This window comes from Lycorma delicatula, chromosome 8 (assembly GCF_047948215.1).
Source record: "Lycorma delicatula isolate Av1 chromosome 8, ASM4794821v1, whole genome shotgun sequence".
NCBI classification, from domain to species: Eukaryota; Metazoa; Arthropoda; class Insecta; order Hemiptera; family Fulgoridae; genus Lycorma; species Lycorma delicatula.
Genome location: NC_134462.1, coordinates 63,472,942 through 63,500,273, shown reverse-complemented (window position 1 = coordinate 63,500,273; position 27,332 = coordinate 63,472,942). Strand labels below are relative to the sequence as shown.

Below are 27,332 nucleotides of genomic sequence, written 5' to 3'. Positions count from 1 at the left end.
AAGACATAGAAAGACACCAAAAAAATCAAAATTGAAAGTAAGGAAAAAAATGATTAAACTCTTCTTCTCAAAAATATTAAATTTTTTGCAGTAACCTAGTACTACAAACATCCGGTTCAAAATTTCATTATCATTGTACAAGATACCACGGATGTTTCTGGGTAGATTAAATTTACGACGCAACGCCACATAACATATGCAGTCTATTAGTATGTGGTGCACAGTCATGCGGCAGTTGCATCATGTGCATCGTGGTGCATGTCCTCCTGACATTAGGTACTCATGTGTGACTCTCGTATGTCCTATCCATAATCGAAAAACAATCCACAATTGACTTCTTCACGTCAAATTTTTCTGCAGGAGTCCCATGGCAACACAGAATCTTTAATCTAACGGAGTTTATTATCAACAGTAGTCGTCCACTCACCTTGCCACCTTGCTCCCAGTGATTGTTTTACACGATTAATAAAATCGGAGGTAGTAACTCAGGTGGTGAAAGGAGGTTGAATAATGCTTTTTTGGCAGCATAATCTGCTTGTTCATTACCTGGAATCCCTACATGGCTAGGGACCCCGCAAAAACTTACTTGTGTTGCAGTTATTCAACTCGGCGATTGCATTGTAAATTTCAATGACAATAGGATGTTTGGAATAAAAGTTTTCTAACGCTTGGAGAGCACTACACGAGTCACTGCAAATAAGAATGTTTCTATATTTAGGGTTAATGATATTTAGAGCCTTCTTTATAGCGTGTAGTTCAGCGGTAACACACTCGTAATACCGGGTAGACCAAACATATAAGTTCTTTCATTGACAACAAAAGTTGTTTCATCTTTCAAGGTTCTTTCATTTGTCATTTGGAAAATGGCAGAGAGCCACCATAGATTGTTAAATGCTGTGGAAATGTCTAGGAAGAATATCTCAAAGACATATTCCGCCTCACTGGCCAACATCACACGAGTATGGCATCCTCAGTGCCTTTGGTTTTCCACCAGCAACCCACATGTGGCCAACCTCTAATTTATATTAAGATACAACACTTCAAAAACCTTACCGATAACTGGTAACTACGTCAGGGGTCAATATGATGTACTAACAGTCGGATCTTTGTCATCCCCCTTAAACAATAATTTTACAATCCCTTTCTTTCAGCACACTGGCAAGAACCCGCCAAACAATAATTTATTAATCACGTGTGTGATGATTCCCCATTAACTCCAACCGTCAGTCCATCAAAGCCAAGCACCTTACCTCAACCAAGACTACAGATGGCTTGATGTACTTCGGCCTCAGCGCCATCTCCATAGATAATGCATCCCTGTGAAAAAGAGCAACCTCACGCCATACCCAAAGATGGTAAGCGATCTCTCGAGCTTTACTATTACCAGGCAGAATATCATCGAGTAGTCTGTGTAAAATTCTGGAGTTATCTGAAACCATGTCCTGCCAGGTCAAGAGAGCGGACAGAACGTCCTTTCTATGTCTATGTCCTAGAACCCTATACACGAAACCCCAGAGATCCTTGTTTCTGAGTTCGTCCACAAAGGAATCCCATGAGTCCCTCTTGGTCGTCTGGACTTTGGACTTTATGAAAATAGTTAGATCTCTGTATTCGCCAATAAGAACTGCCCGCGGCTCAAAATCACCCTCACGTTAAGAGGCTTTCTATAAACGACAGACAGCTTTCTTCATATTAGATAACTCTGTAATCCACAAAGGAGCCAACCTCCCTTGACCAGAACTGCGGGGAATAGAGTACTCAGTGGCACCATTAAAGCTACTGTTAGTAGTTAACCTCTCTCCAATCACGTCCAAACCCTGATCTAAAATGCAAAGTCTGGCTGACAAAAGATCAACAAACTTCTTCCAATCTGCACGCCTGTGCAGAAGCCGACCCATCTCAACCGGAATGTTACATCATTAACGATCACGCAAACCACCAACGATCTCATAAACAATTAACCAATGATCTTGATCATTGGTTAATTGTATATGTGGTGAGCAATTGTCAACCACTCTCCAGTTGCAAACATTGGCAGGAATATACCTACAAACGGTAACATCAATGATCGTTGTTTACGCCATTTAGCGTAAAGTTTCCGTTATTTTCAATGAATTCTAAGCTAGGGTTGGGTCCTGTTGTTTGTTACAGGCATGTTAAATTTTACTATGTTTCGTATTTTTGGGCTTGTCATTTGTACCTGTTTGATTATTTGTTCTGGTGTTCGACACTTCAGGAGCCAGCCAGACTATCTCCCTCCGTCATCCTTAGTGACCGCGTGCATTCATGTCTCGAATTAATTTTGACTAACCTTTTCATACACCCGTTATTCATTCGTTCCCATACTAATAAATGCACACATCTCTTGTTTTTTACACACACTCTCTCCTGTCCACTACCTGGATCTGGTTTCCCCCTCTTTTCTTTCACGCCATCTTTACGGCAGAATAGATTCAACATTCCTTCTGTACAGTCCCTATGGCCATTTTCTCTTGCAAACTTTGTGATAATATTCTCATCCATGCAGAATCTCCAAACTCGCCGCTACATATCTGAGACGCTACGCATTATTCTACCACTAAACCACATCACACCTCTGTATTCCTGATACACCAGTGCGGACTACGCCCAGGATTACTGTATGTATTCATGTACCTTCATTCACGAGTTCGTATCTTGATATTATTTGTGTGCTACAGGCAAGTTCAATTTTCATTATTACGTCAAACAGTTATTTTATGATTGAAATTTGTGGAACATTCAGTTCATCATGCCTTATGCCTTTCGATTTCAAGTTTAGTTAAAATAAAACCATTTATTCACTTAAGTGCAATCATGATAGGTGGCTTAGCTATTTTACATGCTTAATTATTACGATTTGTTATTGTAATTAACTCTATAATTTATTTGTGTAACTTGATCGCCGAGATTAATTCTTTGCTACTTATGCACTGTATTCATAATACTTCTCGTAAATTAACCTAAAGCAAATTACTCCTGATGTGCAGGTATGTTTTAGGACTTTGTGATTTTTGTATTTTCAAGAATGCTTATCTATCAAAATAAACTCCATTTATATTATTACTTATTTTAATATGATTATATTGTAATTAACGCCTTCTATACTGAAATTATTGTAATTAATGTTTTCTAAGCTAATGAAATCTGTTCATTGCTAATTTTCATAGTACAGTATATGTTAGTAGTGCAACTGTTTTCCAGTTCCACTTTCTATTAATGTTATGTTTTAAGTATCTAATTTGACAATAAGGTGTTTTATGTTCTCTTGTTTTCAGGCTTTGTTACATTGTGTATTTAAATATGTTTATTCATGTATTTTTGCATTTAACATCATTGTTCATATGTTGATTCAGCTGTTATGTTAAATATCATTGAGTAATGTTAATTTCATAATTTCCTTTTATGTTTTAAGGTTATGATTATAACATAAGTTCATTTGTTTCACTTTCAATAAAGTCCAATTTCTTTTGGCAAATATTAGCTGTGTGTTTTTTGTTAACTTTACCCAACAATCATTCCACCAGACAACAACACTCATCCACCACAACCGCATAAGTGGGCAACTCACCAGGTTGAGTAAAACCTGCATACCATGTTGGGCTATAAAGCCCTCAACCAACTCACCACTATGCCACAAATGTGACTTAGCGTTGACCAATGAGAATTGGACTCAGACCAGAGAATCTAAGGATCCTACCCCAGACCTCAAGATTATCATCAGCAGGGTCATGGTACTAAAAATATGAACTTGCATAAAGATGCAAGTTCAGAATAGCCAAACAAATGACAACATGATGCTCATTAGAGAACCGTCATATAAAAACACAATTTAACACTCCTCTGCATAGAACAGCGAACATACTATTAGAACTATGAAAAATTTATTTCAAATGAGAGAAACCTGGCAAATCATCAAAAAATGTAGGGATGTTGCAATAAAACAACATCCAAATTCCTACAATGAGCAACCTCACCAAGCTCTATCTGAACAACATATGCAGCCTGTGCATTCAAGTGACCAAAACTAACCTTGTAAATCTATTGAATTACAGTACATGTTTACAGATCTCTGATAACATGGACACTCTTTGCAGTTCACAGAGTGCTTATGGTTCTGGCAAAAATGCTTGCAATTAATGCAAATAGGACCCCCTCACGCTGATGCCCTTCATCTCCACAATGTGTACAGACCACTGCCAATTGTTTACAATTTTTGTTTACAAAAGAGTCAGCAGCTCATCCTAAGATAGCCATCATTGATTGATATCGTATATAATAACTCTAGAGCGCCTTAGTCATTTTGGGCAACTCTCATGTCAGACATACCAACCTCTAGAGAGTCCGAAATAACCTTCACAGTATCCTTGTTGTCTGCGACAACAACCAACCCTTTCTGATATTCCGAATCCTTAGGTTCGACCTCTTGGCATGCAGGATGTCTTGAAAGTCATCCTTCATCTGCTTGCTAGTCTTTGCCACAGTCCCTTCCTTTAAATTTACGAACAAGACCTCGGGTTGCTAATGAAATAAACTAAGCCTCACGCTTTCCTTTAAGTACCTCAATAACACAGCACAAGCCCAGTTCCAGTAAGGATGGTTAAACAAAACTACCATGTATACTAACCTACTGACTAGGATAGCCCATAGACTGACTAACCACCAGTAAAAATCCATAAATATTTAAAAAATTCTAGAGCCACACCCTAAATTACTAGCACAAAACACAAATCCAACCCATGCAAAAAACATCCAATAAGGATGAATGGTGTAAATTGTTAAAGCCGTAAACAAAACACCAACTTCGCAGAGCCTACAAAAACATACCTAACATGTCAGTGTTGCATGTTAAATTGTTAACTAACTATGAACAAATTAAAAAAAATCAATGACTCAATAAGTTTAAAAATAAAATGCGACAAATTAGTGAAACATAGGTAGCCATAGAGATGCATCTACAGTGATCTCTAGCACATTTAGTTCAAGTTTTTTAAAAAAGTTTGTGGTACACAAAGGGTTAACAAAGATATAATAGAATAGCAGTATTAAATAATGATAGAAGATAAATAACAAATAGGACGTTCTCCAAGATTTGCCTACATGAATCAAGCATGAAAAACCTTGATCACAGCAGACTTACTAAATACAAATTGAATAAGTATTATAGTCCATAAAAAAAAATAAAAATAAAAGAAATACTGTATATGAAATAACAATGAAGCTATTACATAAAATTAATAACATTTTAAAACAGTACAAAATAAAATACAAATACTAAAATCATAACTGATAAATTATTTATTTATTTCAGAGAACATTAAGTGTGTGGAATTCTCTTTTAATTAGTGTTATTAAAAATTCAGCAGAGTGATACTGTTTCAATAAAAGAATATCTTTTATAAAATTTGTTTGGAAATTTAAATAGATTAAGAGAATTTTTAAACAAAAAAATTGAAACACATACAATCATATTTTATAAACCAAATACTGTGTAACAAGAAAAGGTTAAAAAAAAAAATATTTTTTGCAGAAAAAATATTATTTTCTTTAACAAATCCTACAAAGTATATCATTTATTCTAATATAAAACTTCACTTCACACATATGCTGGACCTATAATACAACATTTTGAAAGGATTAACATGGAATTTAAATGAATTCTTTAATCCTACAATAGAAATAAAATACTTTTTCATCTTTGTTAATAGGCATTCAACACTCCCTCCTAAACTGTTTAAACATTTAGAGAATATCTAGAAGTTTTCCTAAGCAACTGTAAAATTTAGAAAAATTATACCTTTTTTAAATTTCACCAGATACAGTGTAAAATAACACTGCTTTCTATATGTAATTAGTTAAATAAAATAAATTTTTAATTTCAGTTTTGTTTTATTTTACAACTTTACAATTATTTTTAATGGTTTTTTTTTAATTTTTGAATTTATATTTACTAAAATCAAATATAAATGTAATTATTATTATTACATTTATCAAAAAACATAGCAATACTGATAAGAACAAAACTATTATTGTAATAATAAAAATTGTTAGGTTGATATCACTATTAATCTTGATTTATTTAAGTTTGCTTTACAAATCTACAAAGCATGTTTTTAAAGTTCTGTTTTAAACTAAAACCAAAACTGAAAAATAAAAAATTGTATTACTTACACATAAGAACTATCAGTTTATACTACTTTTCTACACATTTCAACACATTTTTCAGTTTCATTTACTTCTTCACTCCCTCTCCAAGAAATTCCATCATGACTTAAATCATGCTGTTTTTCACTTTACATCATTATTAAACTTTTTTCCTGGTCACACAACGAAGTGTCGCACACGAACACAATATTTATACGGTAAATAAATAAATATGAAAGATTAAATTAAAAACTAAAGCCCAGTAATACAGAAACATGGTGTAAATGATAAGCGTCTATGACGCATGCCAAAACGTAATAAAACCACAATGAAATATTACATTAATAATTTAAATTAAAACAACAAAATCACCATCTGCCATATGCCAAGTTGCATAAATAGCTGAAACATACTATAGTAAAAATCAAATATTTGAATATAGACGGATGGCTCTAAGAAATTGTAAAACATTCAATAATATCATCTCATTGTTTTCCAAGATATTTCGGAAGTTAGCACCTACTTTAAACTTCCCATGGAATGCCACATAAGACACAGTTGAAAAGGATGTGGTGTTAAGTTAGTTGGCAGTTGCAGTGAACACAAATGGGTGCAACAGTCTGAGTCACTAGATATCCATGAGTGAGCCTAGTGTGCACTACTTGCATATGGCAAATAACTTCCTCTCAACAGTTATTCCTTCATGAGGAGTTCCATGGTAATAGTGTTCTTAACAGGACAAAGTTCATTGTCAACGGTAGCATTCCATTCACCTTGCCATCATCAGGACCACTCTTTTTCAGAAATCAGACAAGATCATCAAAAAATCCCTAAAAGTCAGGGATATAGGGCAGATGATTGAAGATTTTATAATAAAAATCTCCCATTTGCTTCAGTCTGATTTATCTAGTGGCCAGGCATTATCATGCAAAAATAAAATCCCTGGATACCACCCATGTAGTTGTGTTTTCTAATGTTTCACAATATATATCTAATTCGCAGTAATACTGTGATTTGACAAACAAGACATCCTTTTTCTCCACAGCCATAAGCCTCTTTACCAAACATTCTTGTTTGAACTTTTTCAATCTAGAAGATAATGAATATCACCACTGCACTGACTACTGTTTTGTCTCAAAATTTGAATAAGAAATCCAAGTTTTATCTCTAATAACAATGTGATCAAACAATTCATTATCTTCATTTTCAGAACGCCATAAAAATTTATGCACTGCAGCATGATGTTTTTTCTTGTATGTGTTGTTTAACATCATCAGCATCCATCCGGCACAATTTTTTTTTTGCCCAGTTTTTCAGTCAGAACTTCATAAATCAAGGATTATAAAATATCAAATATTGTAAAAGACAAATGGTGAAGCACCAGTTTTCTAGAAATTATTTGTCAATTTTTTTCAAATCATTAGATTCCACTCATTATAAATGGATGAATATAAAAATACTAACAACAAAATAACTAAACTATTGTTAGTAGCTGATTGACTGAAATAACTGAGCTGTGCAAGTGCCATTTGTTTACACAGTGTATATAATTGGCTAATTCAAAACGGATGTTACTTTAAAATCATGCCTCACATACTCAGATGACAATTAAGAAATCAATATCTATTATTAGAAGTGATTTTTACTTTTAAGGTCTGTTTGAACTACTCCAGAATTTTTTTTAATTTGCAAGCAAAAGTGATACCATTGCTATAGCAGTTAGTCCAGGGCAGTATCTCTTTTGGGTTGGACTTTTTCTATACATGAATGCTAATTTTTGCTTTAATGCCTCCAGAATATCATCAGAAATTATTATTTCGTTATGCTTTCAAAAATATGTTTCCAAACAAACAAGCAATTTTAACTAATAAAATTATTGTGTTTTTTTTTTTAATCAATGTCTTGTAAGCTAGAAAGTTCAAATATCATACATAATTTAACACAAATTATTGCTAGATATCTGTCTATTAATTTATTCCAAAAGTTGTACAATGGCATCAACATTGATCGGTTGTATCTCTGGAGATAATTAATAAATCTAAACTTTTTTTTTTAAAGAAGCGTCTTTCCGAGTACTTTTAAGCTAAGCTTATTAAAATTAATTTAGATAAAAATTTGTGAAGATATTCAGTTTGTTTAAAAGCAAAAAAAATTCAAGTTTGAGAAATTCCCTAGGCTCTCCTAATTAAGATTTAAATTTTTCAAAATGTATTTGAAAGTTTGAGTGCTCTTTTATATATGATTAAATTTTCAAGTATCCAGAGATTTTACTTCAGGCTTTACACAATTTGGAAAAATCACATTTTTTTTAAATCTGGATTGCAAAATTAGTGTGCAAAAACTGTCAGACCGATTTTGTTGAAATTTGGCATGTTGCTTTATTATATCAAAAAGTTCTTTGAGGCACTCGAAAAAATTCCCAAAAACAATTTTTTTTCATTTTTTACTTCCTTGTATGATGTAAAGGAAGTATTATGATTGTGAAAAATTTTGGTTTTCAGATTTCAATGGAACTATCCATTTTGCTAGTTTTGGCGTGACATCTGTACGTATGTATGTATCTTGCATAACTCAAAAAAAATTAGCTGCAGGATGTTGAAATTTTGGATTTAGGATGTTATAAAATCTAGTTGTGCACCTTCCCTTTTGAAAAAAAATCCAAAAAATTTGGATTTTGGACTAACTGCAGTAATAAGTTCTCACTGAGAGCTTTTCAATGATATACCATAACATGGGACTTATTTTCATTGGTTCCAGAGTTAAGAGCCAAATAAAATTTTAATTAATGAAATATTTACAAGTGGAAGGCACATCGGTTCAAATCAGACTTCATTTCCTTTTTTTTAACCTTTTTTTTTTCATTTAAATATATTGATTTATTAATAAAATTAATAACCTGATTGTAAAAAAAAATTACAATAATAACAATATAAAAAATATATGAAAAAATATCGTAAGTTATTAATGAAATAAAATTTTATGTACTTGCTCATTTAAAAAAAATGTGTAATGTAATTTAATAGGTGCACAAGGAAGACAGGTAGTGTCCACATCAGATTTTTTTGACAGTTGTTGCTATTTTTGTATCAATAATAATGTATTTTTTATTTGCAACTATGATATTGTGTGTAAAATTTAATAACAAAACCTTTTTTTCTCAATCTTTTCTCTAAAATGAACATTTATTGAGTTATCTAGGGAAATAGGAAAAAATGGATCATTTTGCATTTTTTTTGTACATTTTGTTTAATAAAAATTTAAGTACATCTTTTTCAACTGGCACATAATCATTTCTGATGAATTCTGGAGGCTTTAAGGCAAAAATTAGCAATCAAATAGAAAAATCACAAATATGCCCATCTTAAAACAGATACCGTAGACTAAGTATATAATAGTGTGCAGTGGCATCATGCAAGAGAAATTTGCTGTTGGTTGAATCACCTTACTGTGGTTATTCATTGTGATATTTGCCCACAGGCAAGTAGTATGTCTTGCATATTCAAAATGACTGATATTCATGGGCAAGAAATCAGAATTAAATTCTTCTTAAAGCTTTGGGAAACAATTAACATTGAAGAAATAATAAATATTAAGTAATAATACAGTGATCAATCAACAGATGATAACCATGAACATTTAGGATGACCCTCAGTCATTAAATAACATTTATGCTGCTAACGTTTGTGAAATAATGGGTTTTGATCATTTTGTGATAGCAGAAGAGTACAACATATTAAAAGAATCATGTGATCAGGTTCTTACTAAAAAATTACAAATGTAAAAAAATGGGTACTTACGTATTAGCCCATCGACCATAACCATAATGATCCTGCACTTTGAAACTACTTCAAAGTTATGGGATCATTAACATATTTTACATATTAAAGATATAAGCATTACTGGTTATAATTATAGATATAAATTAACTAAATTTAACCTACGCTTGCTAACTTTGACTACTTAACAGTAATGTTTTGGTTATTTAAATAATAAATATTTACTGGATTTATCATTTAAATACTCAAAACATTACTGTGTTAATTAGTCAAAGTTAGGGAGTGTAAGTTAAGTTTGGTTAAATTATATTTATAAAATAAATATTACAATACAGATGGAGGTGAACAAATAAAATTTACAATGGTTTGATTATAACTTGAATGATGTGTTCAGTGATTTTTTTTAATGCAAAACTCATTTTAAAAACTGCAAAGCAATATAGAATATTTTTTGAAGATTAATGTGTGCTGGTAAATGCATATTATGGTATGTACAGTTCACCTTATGTATGTGTGTGTGTGTGTGTGTGTGTGTGTGTGTGTGTGTGTGTGTGTATAAGTCAAAATATTATTATAAAAAATAGCTTTTCCCTGTTTTGATCATATGATCATATAATCAAAGATATTGTCAAACATATCTGCCTATTAAAAATAAAAAGATTCAGTAAGGTTGCAGCTACAATATAAACAGAACACCAATCCATTGTTAACAAATATTACAGCAGTAAAACATCATTTTCATCACACTTTAAGATAAATATAAACAAGAGTGTCACACTCTGCCACCACTAACTGACTACTACCTAAGTTAACTTGTACATAAAATAATAAAAAGACAAAAAGTTGATCAGCCACAGTTACCACATTGTTAACATTGTTAACACAAGTTAACCACATTGCACTGTTACCCATAACATGAGTGATGCATTGTTGTACAGTGTTCATATTATAGCTGCAACCAGCTATAATAAACAATAAAAATATAATTTTTATACATAAATTCAGGAAATAATAAGTTATAATAATGAATATATAGCCTAAATCAAATTATTATAATAAAATAATACCTGCAGAATAAGTGAAGACAATCCCTTAAAACTATTCCCTCACCAACACCAACTTCTGTGTAACAGACAGGACACTCAAATTTTTCCGTATTAAGTATGACATCTACATCTTCCAATTCTAACAACTCTTTATATGAAAACTTACTTTTCTCCTGAAATCAAAACACTTATAACAGAATCTAAACTGAAAAAATATAATTATGAAAAGTTTCTGATTAAGAGAATGAAACTTTTTCAAAGTATTTCTGTACTAAAAAAAAAATCCCTTTTGGCATGCCAGAAGGTGGAGGTATTTCACCAGTGCTAAGTAGGGGATAAAAAAATTGACATAAAAATGTTAAGAAAAAATGTTAAGTTTTTATTCAATACAACAATGGTTGCATGTGAAAAAAGTTTCAAATGTTTAGCATACAAGTACCATCTTACAATTCCAACATTTTGAAATGTTTTTGGAATTCTTACGTCATCCCTTGCCGTAAGGATTGATCATATCAAAAATTGTTTCAGACAAAGGTTTTACGTAATGTTTAGAGGACTAACGACCACCTTAAACCAATTCAATACTGTGCCTATTAAGGTAGGTAGGTAGGTACCTTATCGAAATATGTAGCTTACCTTACCTTACTAGGTAAGTATCTTCAAAACCACATTTTTTCACTCCCTGGGCCAATGGTTGGTGATATCAAAAAATTTTACTTAGATAAGTTTTAGACCCTTATCCAAAGAATAGTAGGGAACTTTAAATGAATTCAATATTTTACTTAATAAAAGTTATAGTGATATTTTGTTTTTTTTAAAAAACCACCCCATTTCCACCCCCATAGTTCGATTTTGACTGTTACCTCGATCAAGATACTTTTAGGGAACAATGTGAAAGTGACTGGGGCAAAATGATGGCAGTTATCATGTCCACAAGAAAGTGATACATATAAAGAGATAGATAAATGTGGAAATCGAATCATGGTACACATTATAATAAGTAGCTTTCTTATGAAAACTACCTAAAATAAAGAGTTGCAATGATGCCTATTTAATTTCATAACTCTCTTAATGAAAACTGCAGCTATTTAATTAAAGAGAGCAACACATTAATTATTAAAATTTAAGCTTTATTAGGATTAAATTTTCAGGTGTAAGAACTATCAGTCATAAAGTATTAAAACAGTTCACGTTAAGGTAGAAAAAACAACTTAAATTTCAGTGAGAAAGAGTAGTTGATGTAAAATTTAATATGAAAAAAGAAATTATAATAAAAATAATTTTTAATATTTATATTTTAATACTAAATATTAAAATAAAATTATAAACAATTATACAAACAAAAAATTCTACTGTCTTTCCAATTAAGTCCAAAACATTCAGTTTGTAGTGTAAGTCGTCAACTAAATATTTCTAAAAGCACTGTCCATGATGTTGTTCACAAGCAACAGAAACTTTGTACTTGTAAACTGAAGCTACTGAAATTAAACATAACAACATGCCATAAAAAATTCAATATGTAACGATCTGTTAGACTTCATTTCTGCTGATGAAAACTACCTGGCATTTTATTTTCTCATGTAGCATCATTTCATGTTCATAAGAGTCATGAATCGCCCTAATTGTTGAGTATGGACTCAGAAAATCCAAACAAATTGGTGGAATTCAACAGTCTGAAAGTGAATTTCTGGTGTGGTATCATGCATATTCAAATTTTTGTTTTATTTTTTTTCCATAAGAAGAATATTGCAAGGCATGTAATAGGACTGTGTGTTTCCATAGATTGAAAATATGTAGGAATAAAGCAAACGTTGTGCAGACTGTGTATTAACAACAGGTTCTCAGAAGGCTGGACAACTCACTTTGTACCACTAAGTTTTGATTTGTTGCCTACGGATATCTTCTTTTGGGGGGCTACGTATAAGACATTGTATACTGAGAAAAAATCTAATCACTTAACTACCTGCACCAAAGAATAAATAGCAGCTATGAAAGTCATTCCTACAAACATGGTCACCAGAATGTGAAATTGTGGAATCAGGTGGATTATGAGTCTGACATTTGCAGGTCTGTAAACAGTGCTCTTGAGCTACATTACAAGTAAAAAAAAACTTTTTTACTTTTATGTTTAATATCAGGGCAGCCTCACAGCAAACACATATGAGGCTGTCCGAAAAATAATGGTAATCCGGTTATCAGTACTCAAACAAAAATTTATTTGTACTCAAAGTCAAGTTTACCTTCAATACAATTCCCCCCCCCCATGCTTAGTGCATGCTTGCCAATGGTCTGGCAGCTTCTGGATTCATGTCAGGAGACGATCTTTGTTGAGGTGTCAAATTTCCTGGGTCACAGCAGCTAACAACTCTTTCAAAATGAATTCCTCAGAGTGATACTTTCAGTTTTAGAAAGAGATCAAGTCCAGTATGAGATCAAAGCTGTATGATGGATGGCGAAGCATTTCCCAAATATAATCAATAAAAATATCAATGATAGAACTTGCAATAAGTGGGCGTACATTGTCAACTTTTTCTGGATGCATTTTCAAACTTTCAATCACAAAATCTTCTGAATGAAGTTCCTATAGTAAGTAGATAACACTAACATTATTTGATACTATTTCTGCAGCAATAACACCATCTTTATCTTAAACAAATGTCATCATTTGCTTCACTTTTCACTGCATCGGATGACATTTCTTTAGCCTTGTAGAGTACAGACTCTTTCAAGCACTGTTTTGCGAATTCAATTCAAGTTCAAAATCATGTATTCACATTTTATCAAGATAAATTATTTGATTCAAGAACTGCTAGCCTTCCCTTTCATAACATGTAAGCAGTTATTTGTTGCTCATTCAGTTGAGTGGTACCAATCACAATGCACACTGTTTTTGTACAATTGATCCTTTAATTACTGTAGTTTTTGGTAATCTGGTTTCATTTTTGATTTCTCTCACTGTTTTGCATCACCTTTGTTTGATCACCATGGCAACAACAGCAATACTTGTGCTGTTTATAGCAATAGAAAGTTGACCAGAGTGTGGCTCATACGCTGTATTTTTCTGTGCTTCCTAAATTTTATGGTAATGCTATATGGTGCTGTGATCTACAATACCATCACTGCAAATTCCCTGTAATGATTGATAAATTATTGGCACAGTAATGTCTAAATTTCAATTTTGCTCTAAATCCTTCAATATTGCCACTCTCTTATCCTGTATAATTTTTTTTTTAAATCACTTCCTCAATACACACACATCACAATAAATTTTATAATGCAGTCTAAATTGTTTGCATGCATGTACACACTGAAGTTAATACAAACACAGTATCTTGATATTAAACAAGATATGAAATGTGATTACACATTTTTTTTTTTTTTTTTTTTTTTTTTCAGTCATTTGACTGGTTTGATGCAGCTCTCCAAGATTCCCTATCTAGTGCTAGTTGTTTCATTTCAGTATACCCTCTACATCCTACATCCCTAACAATTTGTTTTACATATTCCAAACGTGGCCTGCCTACACAATTTTTCCCTTCTACCTGTCCTTCCAATATTAAAGCGACTATTCCAGGATGCCTTAGTATGTGGCTTATAAGTCTGCCTCTTCTTTTAATTATATTTTTCCAAATGCTTCTTTCTTCATCTATTTGCCGCAATACCTCTTCGTTTGCCACTTTATCCACCCATCTGATTTTTAACATTCTCCTATAGCACCACATTTCAAAAGCTTCTAATCTTTTCTTCTCAGATACTCCGATTGTCCAAGTTTCACTTCCATATAAAGCGACACTCCAAACATACACTTTCAAAAATCTTTTCCTGACATTTAAATTAATTTTTGATGTAAACAAATTATATTTCTTACTGAAGGCTCGTTTCGCTTGTGCTATTCGGCATTTTATATCGCTCCTACTTCGTCCATCTTTAGTAATTCTACTTCCCAAATAACAAAATTCTTCTACCTCCATAATCTTGTCTCCTCCTATTTTCACATTCAGTGGTCCATCTTTGTTATTTCTACTACATTTCATTACTTTTGTTTTGTTCTTGTTTATTTTCATTCGATAGTTCTTGCGTAGGACTTCATCTATGCCGTTCATTGTTTCTTCTAAATCCTTTTTACTCTCGGCTACAATTATTATATCATCAGCAAATCGTAGCATCTTTATCTTTTCACCTTGTACTGTTACTCCAAATCTAAATTGTTCTTTAACATCATTAACTGCTAGTTTCATGTAAAGATTAAAAAGTAACGGAGATAGGGAACATCCTTGTCGGACTCCCTTTCTTATTATGGCTTCTTTCTTATGTTTTTCAATTATTACTGTTGCTGTTTGGTTCCTGTACATGTTAGCATTGTTCTTCTATCTCTGTATTTGAACCCTAATTTTTTTAAAATGCTGAACATTTTATTCCAGTCTACGTTATCGAATGCCTTTTCTAGGTCTATAAACGCCAAGTATATTGGTTTGTTTTTCTTTAATCTTCCTTCTACTATTAATCTGAGGCCTAAAGTTGCTTCCCTTGTCCCTATACTTTTCCTGAAACCAAATTGGTCTTCTCTTAAACTTCTTCCACTCTCCTCTCAATTCTTCTGTATAGAATTCTAGGTAAGATTTTTGATGCATGACTAGTTAAACTAATTGTTCTGTATTCTTCACATTTATCTGCCCCTGCTTTCTTTGGTATCATTACTATAACACTTTTTTTGAAGTCTGACGGAAATTCCCCTTTTTCATAAATATTACACACCAGTGTGTATAATCTATCAATCGCTTCCTCACCTGCACTACGCAGTAATTCTACAGGTATTCCGTCTATTCCAGGAGCCTTTCTGCCATTTAAATCTTTTAATGCTCTCTTAAATTCAGATCTCAGTATTGTTTCTCCCATTTCATCCTCCTCAACTTCCTCTTCTTCCTCTATAACACCATTTTCTAATTCATTTCCTCCGTATAACTCTTCAATATATTCCACCCATCTATCGACTTTACCTTTCGTATTATATATTGGTGTACCATCTTTGTTTAACACATTATTAGATTTTAATTTATGTACCCCAAACTTTTCCTTAACTTTCCTGTATGCTCCATCTATTTTACCAATGTTCATTTCTCTTTCCACTTCTGAACACTTTTCTTTAATCCACTCTTCTTTCACCAGTTTGCACTTCCTGTTTATAGCATTTCTTAATTGCCGATAGTTCCTTTTACTTTCTTCATCACTAGCATCCTTATATTTTCTACGTTCATCCATCAGCTGCAATATATCGTCTGAAACCCAAGGTTTTCTACCAGTTCTCTTTATTCCGCCTAAGTTTGCTTCTGTTGATTTAAGAATTTCCTTTTTAACATTCTCCCATTCTTCTTCTACATTTATCTTTTTTACTCAGACCTCTTGCGATGTCTTCCTCAAAAATCTTCTTTACCTCCTCTTCCTCAAGCTTCTCTAAATTCCACCGATTCATCTGACACCTTTTCTTCAGGTTTTTAAACCCCAATCTACATTTCATTATCACCAAATTATGGTCGCTATCAATGTCTGCTCCAGGGTAAGTTTTGCAGTCAACAAGTTGATTTCTAAATCTTTGCTTAACCATGATATAATCTATCTGATACCTTGCAGTATCGCCTGGCTTTTTCCAAGTGTATATTCTTCTATTATGATTTTTAAATTGGGTGTTGGCAATTACTAAATTATACTTCGTGCAAAACTCTATAAGTCGGTCCCCTCTTTCATTCCTTTTGCCCAGCCCGTATTCACCCACTATATTTCCTTCGTTGCCTTTTCCAATGCTTGCATTCTAATCTCCAACTATTATTAAATTTTCATCTCCTTTTACGTGTTTAATTGCTTCATCAATCTCTTCGTATACACACTCTACCTCATCATCATCATGGGCACTTGTAGGCATATAGACGTTAACAATCGTTGTCGGTTTAGGTTTTGATTTTATCCTTATTACAATGATTCTATCACTACGCGTCTTGAAGTACTCCACTCTCCTCCCTATCTTCTTGTTCATTACGAAACCTACTCCTGCCTGCCCATTATTTGACGCTGAGTTAATTACTCTAAAATCACCTGACCAAAAGTCGCCTTCCTCTTCCCACTGAACCTCACTAATTCCTACTATATCCACATTCACGCTATACATTTCCCTTTTTAAATTTTCTAGCCTACCAACCTTATTTAAGCTTCTAACATTCAACGCTCCGACTCGTAGAATGTTATTTTTTAGTTTTCTGGTGACCCCTTCCTTAGTAGTCCCCACCCGGAGATCCGAATGGGGGACTATTTTACCTCCGGAATATTTTACCAAGGAAGGCGACTCCATTATTTCTACGTGAAAATGCAGAGAGCCACATTTTCTTGGGAAAAAAAAAGCTGTAGTTTTCCATTGCTTTCAGCTGCGCAGTACTCAGAGGACTGAGTGATGTTGATATGGCCGTTTAAGTCATTGTAACTCACGCCCCTAACAACTACTGAAAGAGCTGCTGCCCTCTTTCAGGAATCATTCCTTAGTCTGGCTCTCAACAGAAACCTCTCCGATATGGTTGCACCTTCGGTCCAGCTACTCTGTATCCCTGAGCACTAAAGCCCCCTCACCAACGGCAAGGTCTCATGATTCATAGAGGAGGGATTACACTTAAGTTAAATCAAAATAGTTTTCTTCAAAAAACTTTAGGAAGCTAATTGTCAATATCTCCTGTTACTAGAAATTTTCTAACTTTAAAAGGTTAGTTAAATTAGTTATAAAATTAGAATTATAAGGTTAGTATTAATTATAAATAACCTATGAAATAATATTTTCACTATATTCTGTTTATGTCAAATTTGTGTACGTTGGTGAATTTCATACACTAACTGTTATGGTAAAGTCTTTTTTTCTGTGCATTATGTATGGAAATGATTTACAAAGTTTAATACTGTTGTAACATATAGGCACTGAGAGCCTGTTATGTGTTCCTTATCATCTACGGATGAATGTGCATTCAGTTTGTTTAACGCAGTATTTAGTGGAACTACTGGACTAAGACACAATAATCTCAACATACTAGCACAATGATAAACAAAGTCGTAAAATCTGACACAAACATCATATTATATGAACAAACAACATAGCTTAAATATAATATTCAATTACATACTTAAGGGGTTTCCTAAATTTTTTAATTAAGCAACTTAACAAAACTGCTACTGCTAATTTCACTAAAGAAGTTGTCAATTAACTCCAAGGAGTTCTTTGGCAAAATGTTTCATTATTTTGAAAAAGTCATTTAATAACTTTGTTTTAGCCATGACTTTTATATTTTTGGGGTCGGAGATTTAAAACATGAGAAATACAGAAATCTCAATGGGTCATGTTAGATCAATAAGCAACACTTCATATTTTTTATATATCACAGTATAATAAACAAAAAAATATAAACCAAAATTAACAAACAAAAACTATTAATGAGATTTAGAATATAAATCATACAGAAACAATGATTTATGAAATTTACATTTATGTAAACAATGTACTGAGATCATTCACAAAGTGCATATTATGGAATACTAAGGGCTCAACCTTCATGTGTCGTTATTAGTCATGGACCTTCAGCATAAGCTTTAAGAAACTCAGGTTATTATTAGTGTGTTTTCATGAACTGGTTTATTTTGTCATAGAAATGGTAGAAAGTAATTTTGAACAATGATGTGCAATAAAATGTTATGCCAAACTTGGTAAAACCTTGCTGATAAATTTTTTAATAAAAATGAAACAGGTATGTTTTGTGTTAAAGTGGCACAAAGCATTTTAAAGGGTACATCTCTAATGAATTCTCGTCCTTCCAACTGAGAAAACCAACGACTGGTTTATCCCACGTAAAAAAAGTCATTAAAATTCTCTTGATCCAACAGTTGATTCAGTTGATTCAACTGATATGAATCAGTGAAGTTTTTCTTTTCCCCAAACTAAAATATACACTTAAAGGGATGCAATTTTGTGATGATGGAAAAGTGAGGAAGCAGATCAACTAAAAGTGATTCCAGATAGAGACATCAAGCACTGCTTTGAAGAATGGGAGTGATGTTTACGGCAGTGTGTATCTTCCAACAGGAATTATCTTTGAAGGAATAAGTTCAAAGTTCAAGATGATTATTTATAGTAAAAAAATAAGTGCAAAGTTTTATTGAATCAGTCTCATCACTTTATCTATAGATTTGTGTATATTTATTTGCAATTCATTATAATATAAAACACACACATCCCTGGTTAAAATTTGACAAAGTTCACAAAGTATCTAACTTAAGCAGTCTGCAATTCACATAATAAAAATAAGTTATGTTCAAATTCAAACTTTATTTCTTTCATTTTTACAAAATTAATAATTAATGGAGTAATCCTAATACTAATTATAATTGTACTCTAAGGTTATCTATTCATAGTCTAGAACCAATATTAACATTGTTTTATAATACAATTTAATATTCATTACTTAACTTAATGTAATGATTATGTATGCTGAATAAATAAATAAAGTTTTACTATTAAATATTAATTGTGTATCTGTATATTGATTAAAACTAAGAATGAATTGAAATAAGTTTAAGAATGAATTCATCCTCCTGTGGGAGGAATCCCATGGTAACACAATTTCTTTGATATGTTTAAGTTTGTTGTCTAGTGTGACAATCCAGTCATCTTGCCACTTTGTGCGAAGTGTGAGTTTTACATAGTTAGTAAAGTTGGATGCAATAACACGAGTAGTGAAAGAAGGTTGATTACATGCATCCTCAGCAGCAAAATCTGCACGTTCATTACCCGGAATCAGCACGTGGCTAGGAATCCAGCAGAAACTCACTGGGGTGTTGCGATGGTTTAACTCTGCAATTGCATTGTAGATTTCAGTGATGATAGGAGTCTGGAATAAAAATTTTCTAAGGCTTGGAGAGCAATACACGAGTTGCTACAAATAAGGCTACGATGGTACTTAGGGTTCATGATATTCAGAGCCTTATTTGTAGTGTATAATTCAGCAGTAAACATATTCAGAAGTTTGTCATTAACAACAAATGCACATCCAACAATATCAATCTGTTTCAATTCATCTGTGTAAACTACTGCATCTGGGTTTATATTTGAGAGAATATAGTGATATATTTGCTGAAAGACAGTAGGTGGTGTTGATTCTTTATTGTATATCATAAGGTCGAACATAAAATTTATACTGGATAAGGTTGATTCCTCATGGAGAATATGAACTGGGATATATTGTACAAATAGGTGTGTCAACATTTAGGTGCAGTAAGCATCAAGTACGAACACCTACAGGTGCGGTATAACATGCATAAATAGGATATACCTCATACCTGCATAAATTAGGATTCCCAAGGACTGCGTAAAAAGCCATGTGATTTGGCTGTCCTTTAAGACAGGCAAAATAAGATGCTAAAACCTGGTCCTGTCTATCCCAAAGTGATGGCCAAACGCAGTCAACAAGAATGCTTACAACAGGACTTGATCTAAAGATACCTGTAGCAAACCGAAGGAAAGCATGATGTATAGCATCCAGTATTTTGCTCTGAAGAGTAAGCAACAGTAATCTAAATGGGAACGAACTAAGGAATAATAAACACATTAAACACATGACCGATTGGCTCCCCAATTGGTGTTGCCAAGGACTCGCAGCATATCTAAAAGTTTGGATCATTTTGTTTTTAATTCTTTGATGTATGTGACCCACATAAGGTGGTTTATCAAAAAATAAACCTAAAAATCTGACATCAGGAGAGATAGCACTTAATTTTCCACTGAGAAAGACTTGTGGAATAAAAGTGTCCTGAAGGCTAGAAAAGGCTACAAATTTTGTTTTCTCAGGTGAAAAAGTGAAGCCAGTAAACCTTGGACCAAGCTGTTGTAAGGTGACATATAGTGTTCTGTAGTAGTCTCTATGCTGTGGCTATTGAACAGGACATAATATATATTTTAACAAGACCGGTATAGTGGGCCTGAATAATGGATTCCTGCCAATTATAAAAGTAACAGAAAATGTAATTAACTAGTAAGAATCCATATAGGGACAAAAAGGAGAACCCTTTTTGTAAAAAATAGATCCGTTTTACAATTGTCTTTTGTTATACTGTCTGCTAACACATAATGCACACCTGTTGTATGGTGAGAAGAGACCAAGCTTGGAATTTATGAGAACAAAGCCTCGGTTGACTCTTCTCACTCTTGGACTTGAGTCCAATCCTATATACAGGTAAAGAGGCTAACAGTATAAATAGCCCAGTAAGACCAGCTAAAAATCAGTTCGGCGGAAATCCATGAAACAGTCTGCAAGACGATATCAGTCCCACAAGGGCAGTTCTGCGAGGATAGGCTGTGAGTTGTGTGAGTTTGGCAGAGTTCTGCGAACCAGTCTGCGAGATGTACAATGACGGTCCAGTGTGGAATCACAGGTATGAGTCAGCAAGATGAGTATGCAAGACGTCAGTCCAGCGAGGAGGGTATCCAGTTTAATATGATTAAGGTAACGCCATGAGTAATACAGTAACCAAGAAAGTACTAACAGTGAGTTATAGTAAAATTATAAGTGTATAATTGAAATAATGCAATAGACTTCATTCATAAACTGTTAGGTAGACAACAAAAGGGATTTGCAAGTGAATTTTATAAGACTGTTTGTTAATATAAGACTAGTGGTTAAAAAGGGTTAAAACTTGCAGTTTGTTAATATAAGACTAGTGGTTAAAAAGGGTTAAAACTTGCAGTTTCATTGTTAATGGGCCTGAATACTTGTTTTCTGTTTATATACCTAAAATAAATTCCAAATGATTATGTATTTTAAACTCTCTTTTTGTTTAATCTATAATTATTACTATCACTATCTGATGTGTTATTTACATGTAATAACTTTCATTGTTATCTTTGTTTTGTTTATCTTTTATTGTTCTGATTTGTTTGATGTCATGTATACTTTGTTTGATCGTTTACCACTATTATTGTGGTTGTAATTACTATATTAATATTTGTGTTCATTGACTGTTTTATTATTGTCACTTATTATTATTACTTTGGTTGATTGTAATTTGTACATTTTAAATCAATAAACTATAATTATATAAACATTATAAATTATCAAGAACCTCTTAATATCCTGATCGAGCCATGCGGAACGCACACCGCACCCACGCAACAATATGTAGCAAAATCAACAAATAAAGAACATGAAACAGGTGGCTGGACACATTAGTAATACTATTGATGGCTATAGAAAATAAGGTGGTACTTAATACACTTCCTTGCAGTACTCCATTTTCAAAGATGACACTACCCAATAGAGAATAATTCTCACTAATAACAGATCCTGTGTTATGGCATTTTTCTTTTATGTTCAGATCTACCTTTACTTTTAGGTGAAAAGGAACCAGTTCCTTTAAATTGTTTTAAAATAGCATTTGCTTTTTCTAGTCTAACAACACATTCAGAAGGTATTTGGTATGCTCAGAAAGAAATACAATTTTCAAATGCTTTCTTGAAGTTATGTCCATTATTATATATTAAAAAAATATGAAAATATGATTTTGTAATAAAAAATGAAATAAACTTTCAAAAACACTATTTAAAACTTGAAAACTGCTAAATAACCAAATAACAATAACCTCAAAGTATACAACCAACATAAAGAATGGATGTGATCAAGCAGTATAGCCACAACAAAAAAATCCATGTTTGGATTAATTTGCATGCTACCGATATATATATATATATGAGTACAGTCCAGCTAATCCAAACTAATTGAGACAGAGTCCAGTTCAAACTGATAAATTTTCAGATTAATATAAATAATTGCAGTAATGCAGTAGCAAGGAAAAGAAGCAAAAATCATTCAATTCTAATCAAACGAGTTCACTAGTGTGTGCATGCACACAGCTTAAGGTCAGTGACAAGAATGGTGAGTCGCTTGCATTCATCATACTGTACCATAGATCATTTTATCACAAGATTTGACAGTTTTATGACTTTTTTTTATGTACTACCTTTTTTTATATTATTTTTACCTTGTTTTCCTCACAATATAAAACAAATTAGAAATACAGTACTGTACATAACATGCATGTTTATAATACAGTACAGCATCTCTTTTACAATACAGTGTATAAAATGAAATGATACATACATAAAGTACATCAAATGATTTAAACAGTTTGTACTGAAGTAAAACAATGTTGCTTTTTTCTGAGAAAAACAGTTTGGCCTCTCAACTGATATTTTCCAATACATCACTTCAGTAGTCTGCTATTGTTGTTTCAGTTAGGATATACCTTAAAGTCACGTAAATTTGTACATGTTGGTAGGATTTAGTTTCAGCATCGAAGTTAATCTTTATGTGACTACTGTACGTACTGCATTTGTAACATTTAGTGGTTGGTACAATGGCTAGCAAATAGAAGCGTACTACACTTAAAGGTAAGCTTGAAGTTTTTAATTATTTAGATAAAGGTGATATTCCAACAAAATCGTCCGGGGAGTTTGGTATAGGAAAAGCCACAATTAATGATTGGAAGAAAAACCGTACAAAAATTGAACAATTCTGTGAATCTTCTTCAATAAAAAAGCTCTTGAAGGATGTTATACATCAAGACTGTCACAGTACGAAAAGGTTTATAAAGCCCCCTTTCTGTGGTTTACACAGAAAAGAGAGAAAAAGGCATGCCCTTACTTAAGTGGACCCCTTTTTCAAGAGAAGATAATTCAGTTCAATAAATTGATAAATGGTGACGATTCATTTATGGCAAGTATCAACTGGTTAGACAAGTGGAAGAAACGTCATAGGATTCACCAGTTACTATCACAATGAAGCAGCTGTCAGCAGATCATACTGCAGCTCAGGAGTACCAGAGAGAGACAGTTTGCTGACTTATTATTACAGAAAAAATATTCTCCCCAACAAGTCTACAATGCTGATGAAACTGGCTTGAAATTCAAGGCATTACCAACAAAAAGTCTGATATCTAAGAAAGAAGCCCGTGCTTTAAAATAAGCAAGGACCGTGTTATGTAAATGGCTTGTAGTAATGCTGTGGGAAATCACAAGCTACCTTTAATGATGACTGGAAAATCTGCAAAGCCTCAAGCATTCAAAAACATGAATATGAAGACTCTTCCAGTGTCTTATAACAACCAAAAGAAGGCTTGGATGGATGGAAATTATTTTAAGGAATGGTTTCAAAACCAATTTGTTTCTACAGTAAAACATTTTAATAAAGAAAATGATTTAGCAGCAAGAGCAATTCTGTTAATAGACAATGCTCCATCTTATCACAACATCGGAGTACTAATTTGTGGTGAAATCAAGGCAGTCTTCCTACCTCCTAACGGTACACCTTCATTACAACCTATGGATCAGGGTATTTTGCAAACATTAAAGCTTGCACTTGCATATAGAAAAAATTCCAAAGAAACCTCACAAAAGAGAATTCAAGTTCAGATTTTTTTTGGAAAATAAAAACAAGTGAACATTAAGGATGTTGTTAATTGGGTAGCTGAATCATGCGACGCTATCTCTGAGTAGTGTTTAAGAAAATCTTGGTTAAAAATGTGGTCAACCTTCAATTTTGTAAAAAGTTCAAATCAGAAAAATGAAGCACATCTACTTGAGCTAGGACATAAAATTCCCAGGTGTGAAGACATAAACAAGTCGATGGCAGCAGATGGTGCAGGTCGTGAAAATCTTTTGGATACAAAATTGATAAAAAAAATTTGTCTGCATTTTTTATGTAGAATTTTTTAAAAATAAATTCTGATGAAGTAAATAAAAATATAAATTTTCACAGAGCAGGACAGCATATGAATATTTAAGGCAAAGCAGCAAAACAAAGATGTTTTACAAATTTAAGTATGTAATCTCTTCCTACAATTAGGAAACCCACTGAAAATATATAGATAATAGGATAGATAGATTACATTAATTTAAAGATAAAATAAAAGTGAATTCATTTGTAAATAAGATGTTATAATAAATAGTATAATCTAAATGCAGCTTACCCATTTTTGCTTTGCAGCTTTCAGCCATCTTTCCAATTCTTCCTCATGTTGGAAAAAAATAACAATATTGTTTGGTTTGCAGTGGACTTTTATAGTAGCTTTCTCATACTTAACATCAAGAATGCTAGCTAAATCTTTTAAAATTTCTCCTAATTCTTCTGATTCTACAGTTTGAATGTCTTTGGCATGGGCTTGTAAGGAATTCTTTTTCAAACCATTACTTAACACTTTTTTCTTAGTGCCAGTCTTTTTTTCATCCATCACTTCTGTATCTACTTCATTAATAACTTCTTTACAACTAGTTTCTGCAACTTCATTATTGTTAGATACTTCTACTGATCCTAAGGAACCAATATCAGTTTTTGAACCTGGAACTTGATAAAATATTTTTAAATTTAGTATTTTAGTTATATTATCATTAAGTTGACGTAATAACTGGAAATTAACCCTCAAATCTGTTTCTTTTTTCAAAACATTATCCCCAGTTGTAATATTGCCTTCTAATGAACATTGCTGCAATTCCAAATCCTTTGGTTTATCATCTTCAATCACTTTTAAAGGTGCATCTCTGGATAAACGCTTGTTTGTATCCTTATTTATCATTTCCAATGATGTGGATTGATCATTGCTAATATGACTTGCATTCGAATAATTTTTATTCAAAGATTCATCTTCAATTTCTTTTTCGTTATCAGAGTAATAACTAATGTCATCACATATATTATTATCAAGTACTTTTAAACCGTAATTCTGATCATTTAAAAAATGTATACTCTTTTTTGACTGCAGAGATTCATTCTGTTTAAAAGATACCGCTTTTTTTATATCACGTTTTACGTTTCTTATAAAATTTTTCATTTTTTTTTCATGATCATTAATTTTTTCAAATATTTCATTTTTAAAACTATCTAATGTGTCACACATATATCCTTCTAGGAACCGAACCAAAACAGTTTGTTCGTCCAATTTCTTAGATGAGAAAGCATTACAGTTGCAATTATTACTAGGAGTGATACTGGTCATTTTTACTTACTCAAAAATTGTAATAAACATTAGGAAAAGTTTCACTCAACAAAAACAATTTCGCTCTACCGCGCACAATAAAAAGTCACTACTAAAATAAGTTATTTAATATAGGCTAGGAAATCAGCTGACACGTGAGCATTAATCAGAGATCAGTGGTATTATAAAAGTTCTTTCACAGCCTCAACAATTTTGTATCAAACATATGCCAACAGCATACTGAATAAGATATATTGTACTTAAGTTTCTTCAATGGAATTATAAACCAATTTATCATTATTAACTGATCCATCTAAGAAAATCTATTTAAATATGTATATAGAATAAACATATCCACGTAAATAACGGCAAGTGAATACTGCACATTTTACGATGCTATATTTTTTCAACATTTCCTCTTTAAAATAATAATTTATTTATTGTGTTGTTGGCAATACACAGCGTACTTATGTCTCGGGTTTGTGTAAGCTAGGCATGGACCGTTGATTAATTTCTTTAATAGACTACTTCGACTAATATTAGTCGGACAGCATGTTCCAAGTCGAGTGGAACAACCAGTTTAAATAGTTAGTCGTAGTCGTTTACAGTAAATAGCAATAAACAAGGCGTACCCATACGCAACTCAGATTACGTCTGCTTTGCTCATCATTGTGCAATTAATTACAAATAAATCATTCCCTCCCATTATTAATATTCCATCATAGTTTTCTTTTTATCCGCTTAAATAAACAGTCGTGTCTCCTTATTTAGTGCAACGTGTTTAATTATAATTTATGCTGTTTTTAAAATTTGCTAGACAGTAATCATCTGTAATTATTTAAAAAATTGAATTCCTTATTTTATAATTATGTTTCGGTGTAATCTATTAAGGTCCGGTATATAAGTAAAAGTATTATTTTCTGCAAATCCAAATTTTTGTCTGTAAAGAAAGTTAATAAAATTTGTAATTTAGTGGCAGAATGATTTTCAAAGATTTACAGCCTCCGTCTGTTGTAGAAGATGAAGGGTTTAAAGATTGTTACAAAAACTGCATTACAACTTTCAGAGCAGGAAAAAATTAATGAATTCTATTATGCCAAATTTCTTATTTCACTATAACAACGGATGTTTGTCAATCAAGAAATGCAATTTCTGACCATAGTAACTAGTCTTCCTTTTTCCTGTTTAGCCTCCGGTAACTACCGTTTAGATAATCTTCAGAGGATGATATGTATGAGTGTAGTCTTGTACATTCTTAGTTCGACCATTCCTGAGATGTGTGGTTAATTGAAACCCAACAACCAAA

General features: G+C 32.5%; 1 protein-coding gene across 1 annotated transcript in view; it reads right to left on the bottom strand.

Moving 5' to 3' along the window:
- The window catches only part of LOC142329417 (uncharacterized), a 73,781-nt gene extending 47,570 nt beyond the window's left edge, over positions 1 to 26,211 (bottom strand). The window contains exons 1-2 of the mRNA XM_075374010.1: positions 25,025 to 26,211; positions 11,006 to 11,157 (exon numbers count right to left, since the gene is read on the bottom strand). Coding sequence (XP_075230125.1) covers positions 11,006 to 11,157; positions 25,025 to 26,047 — 1,175 coding nt within the window. The 5' untranslated portion in view covers positions 26,048 to 26,211. The remainder of the gene's footprint in view (positions 1 to 11,005; positions 11,158 to 25,024) is intronic.
- Positions 26,212 to 27,332: the final 1,121 nt, after the last annotated feature.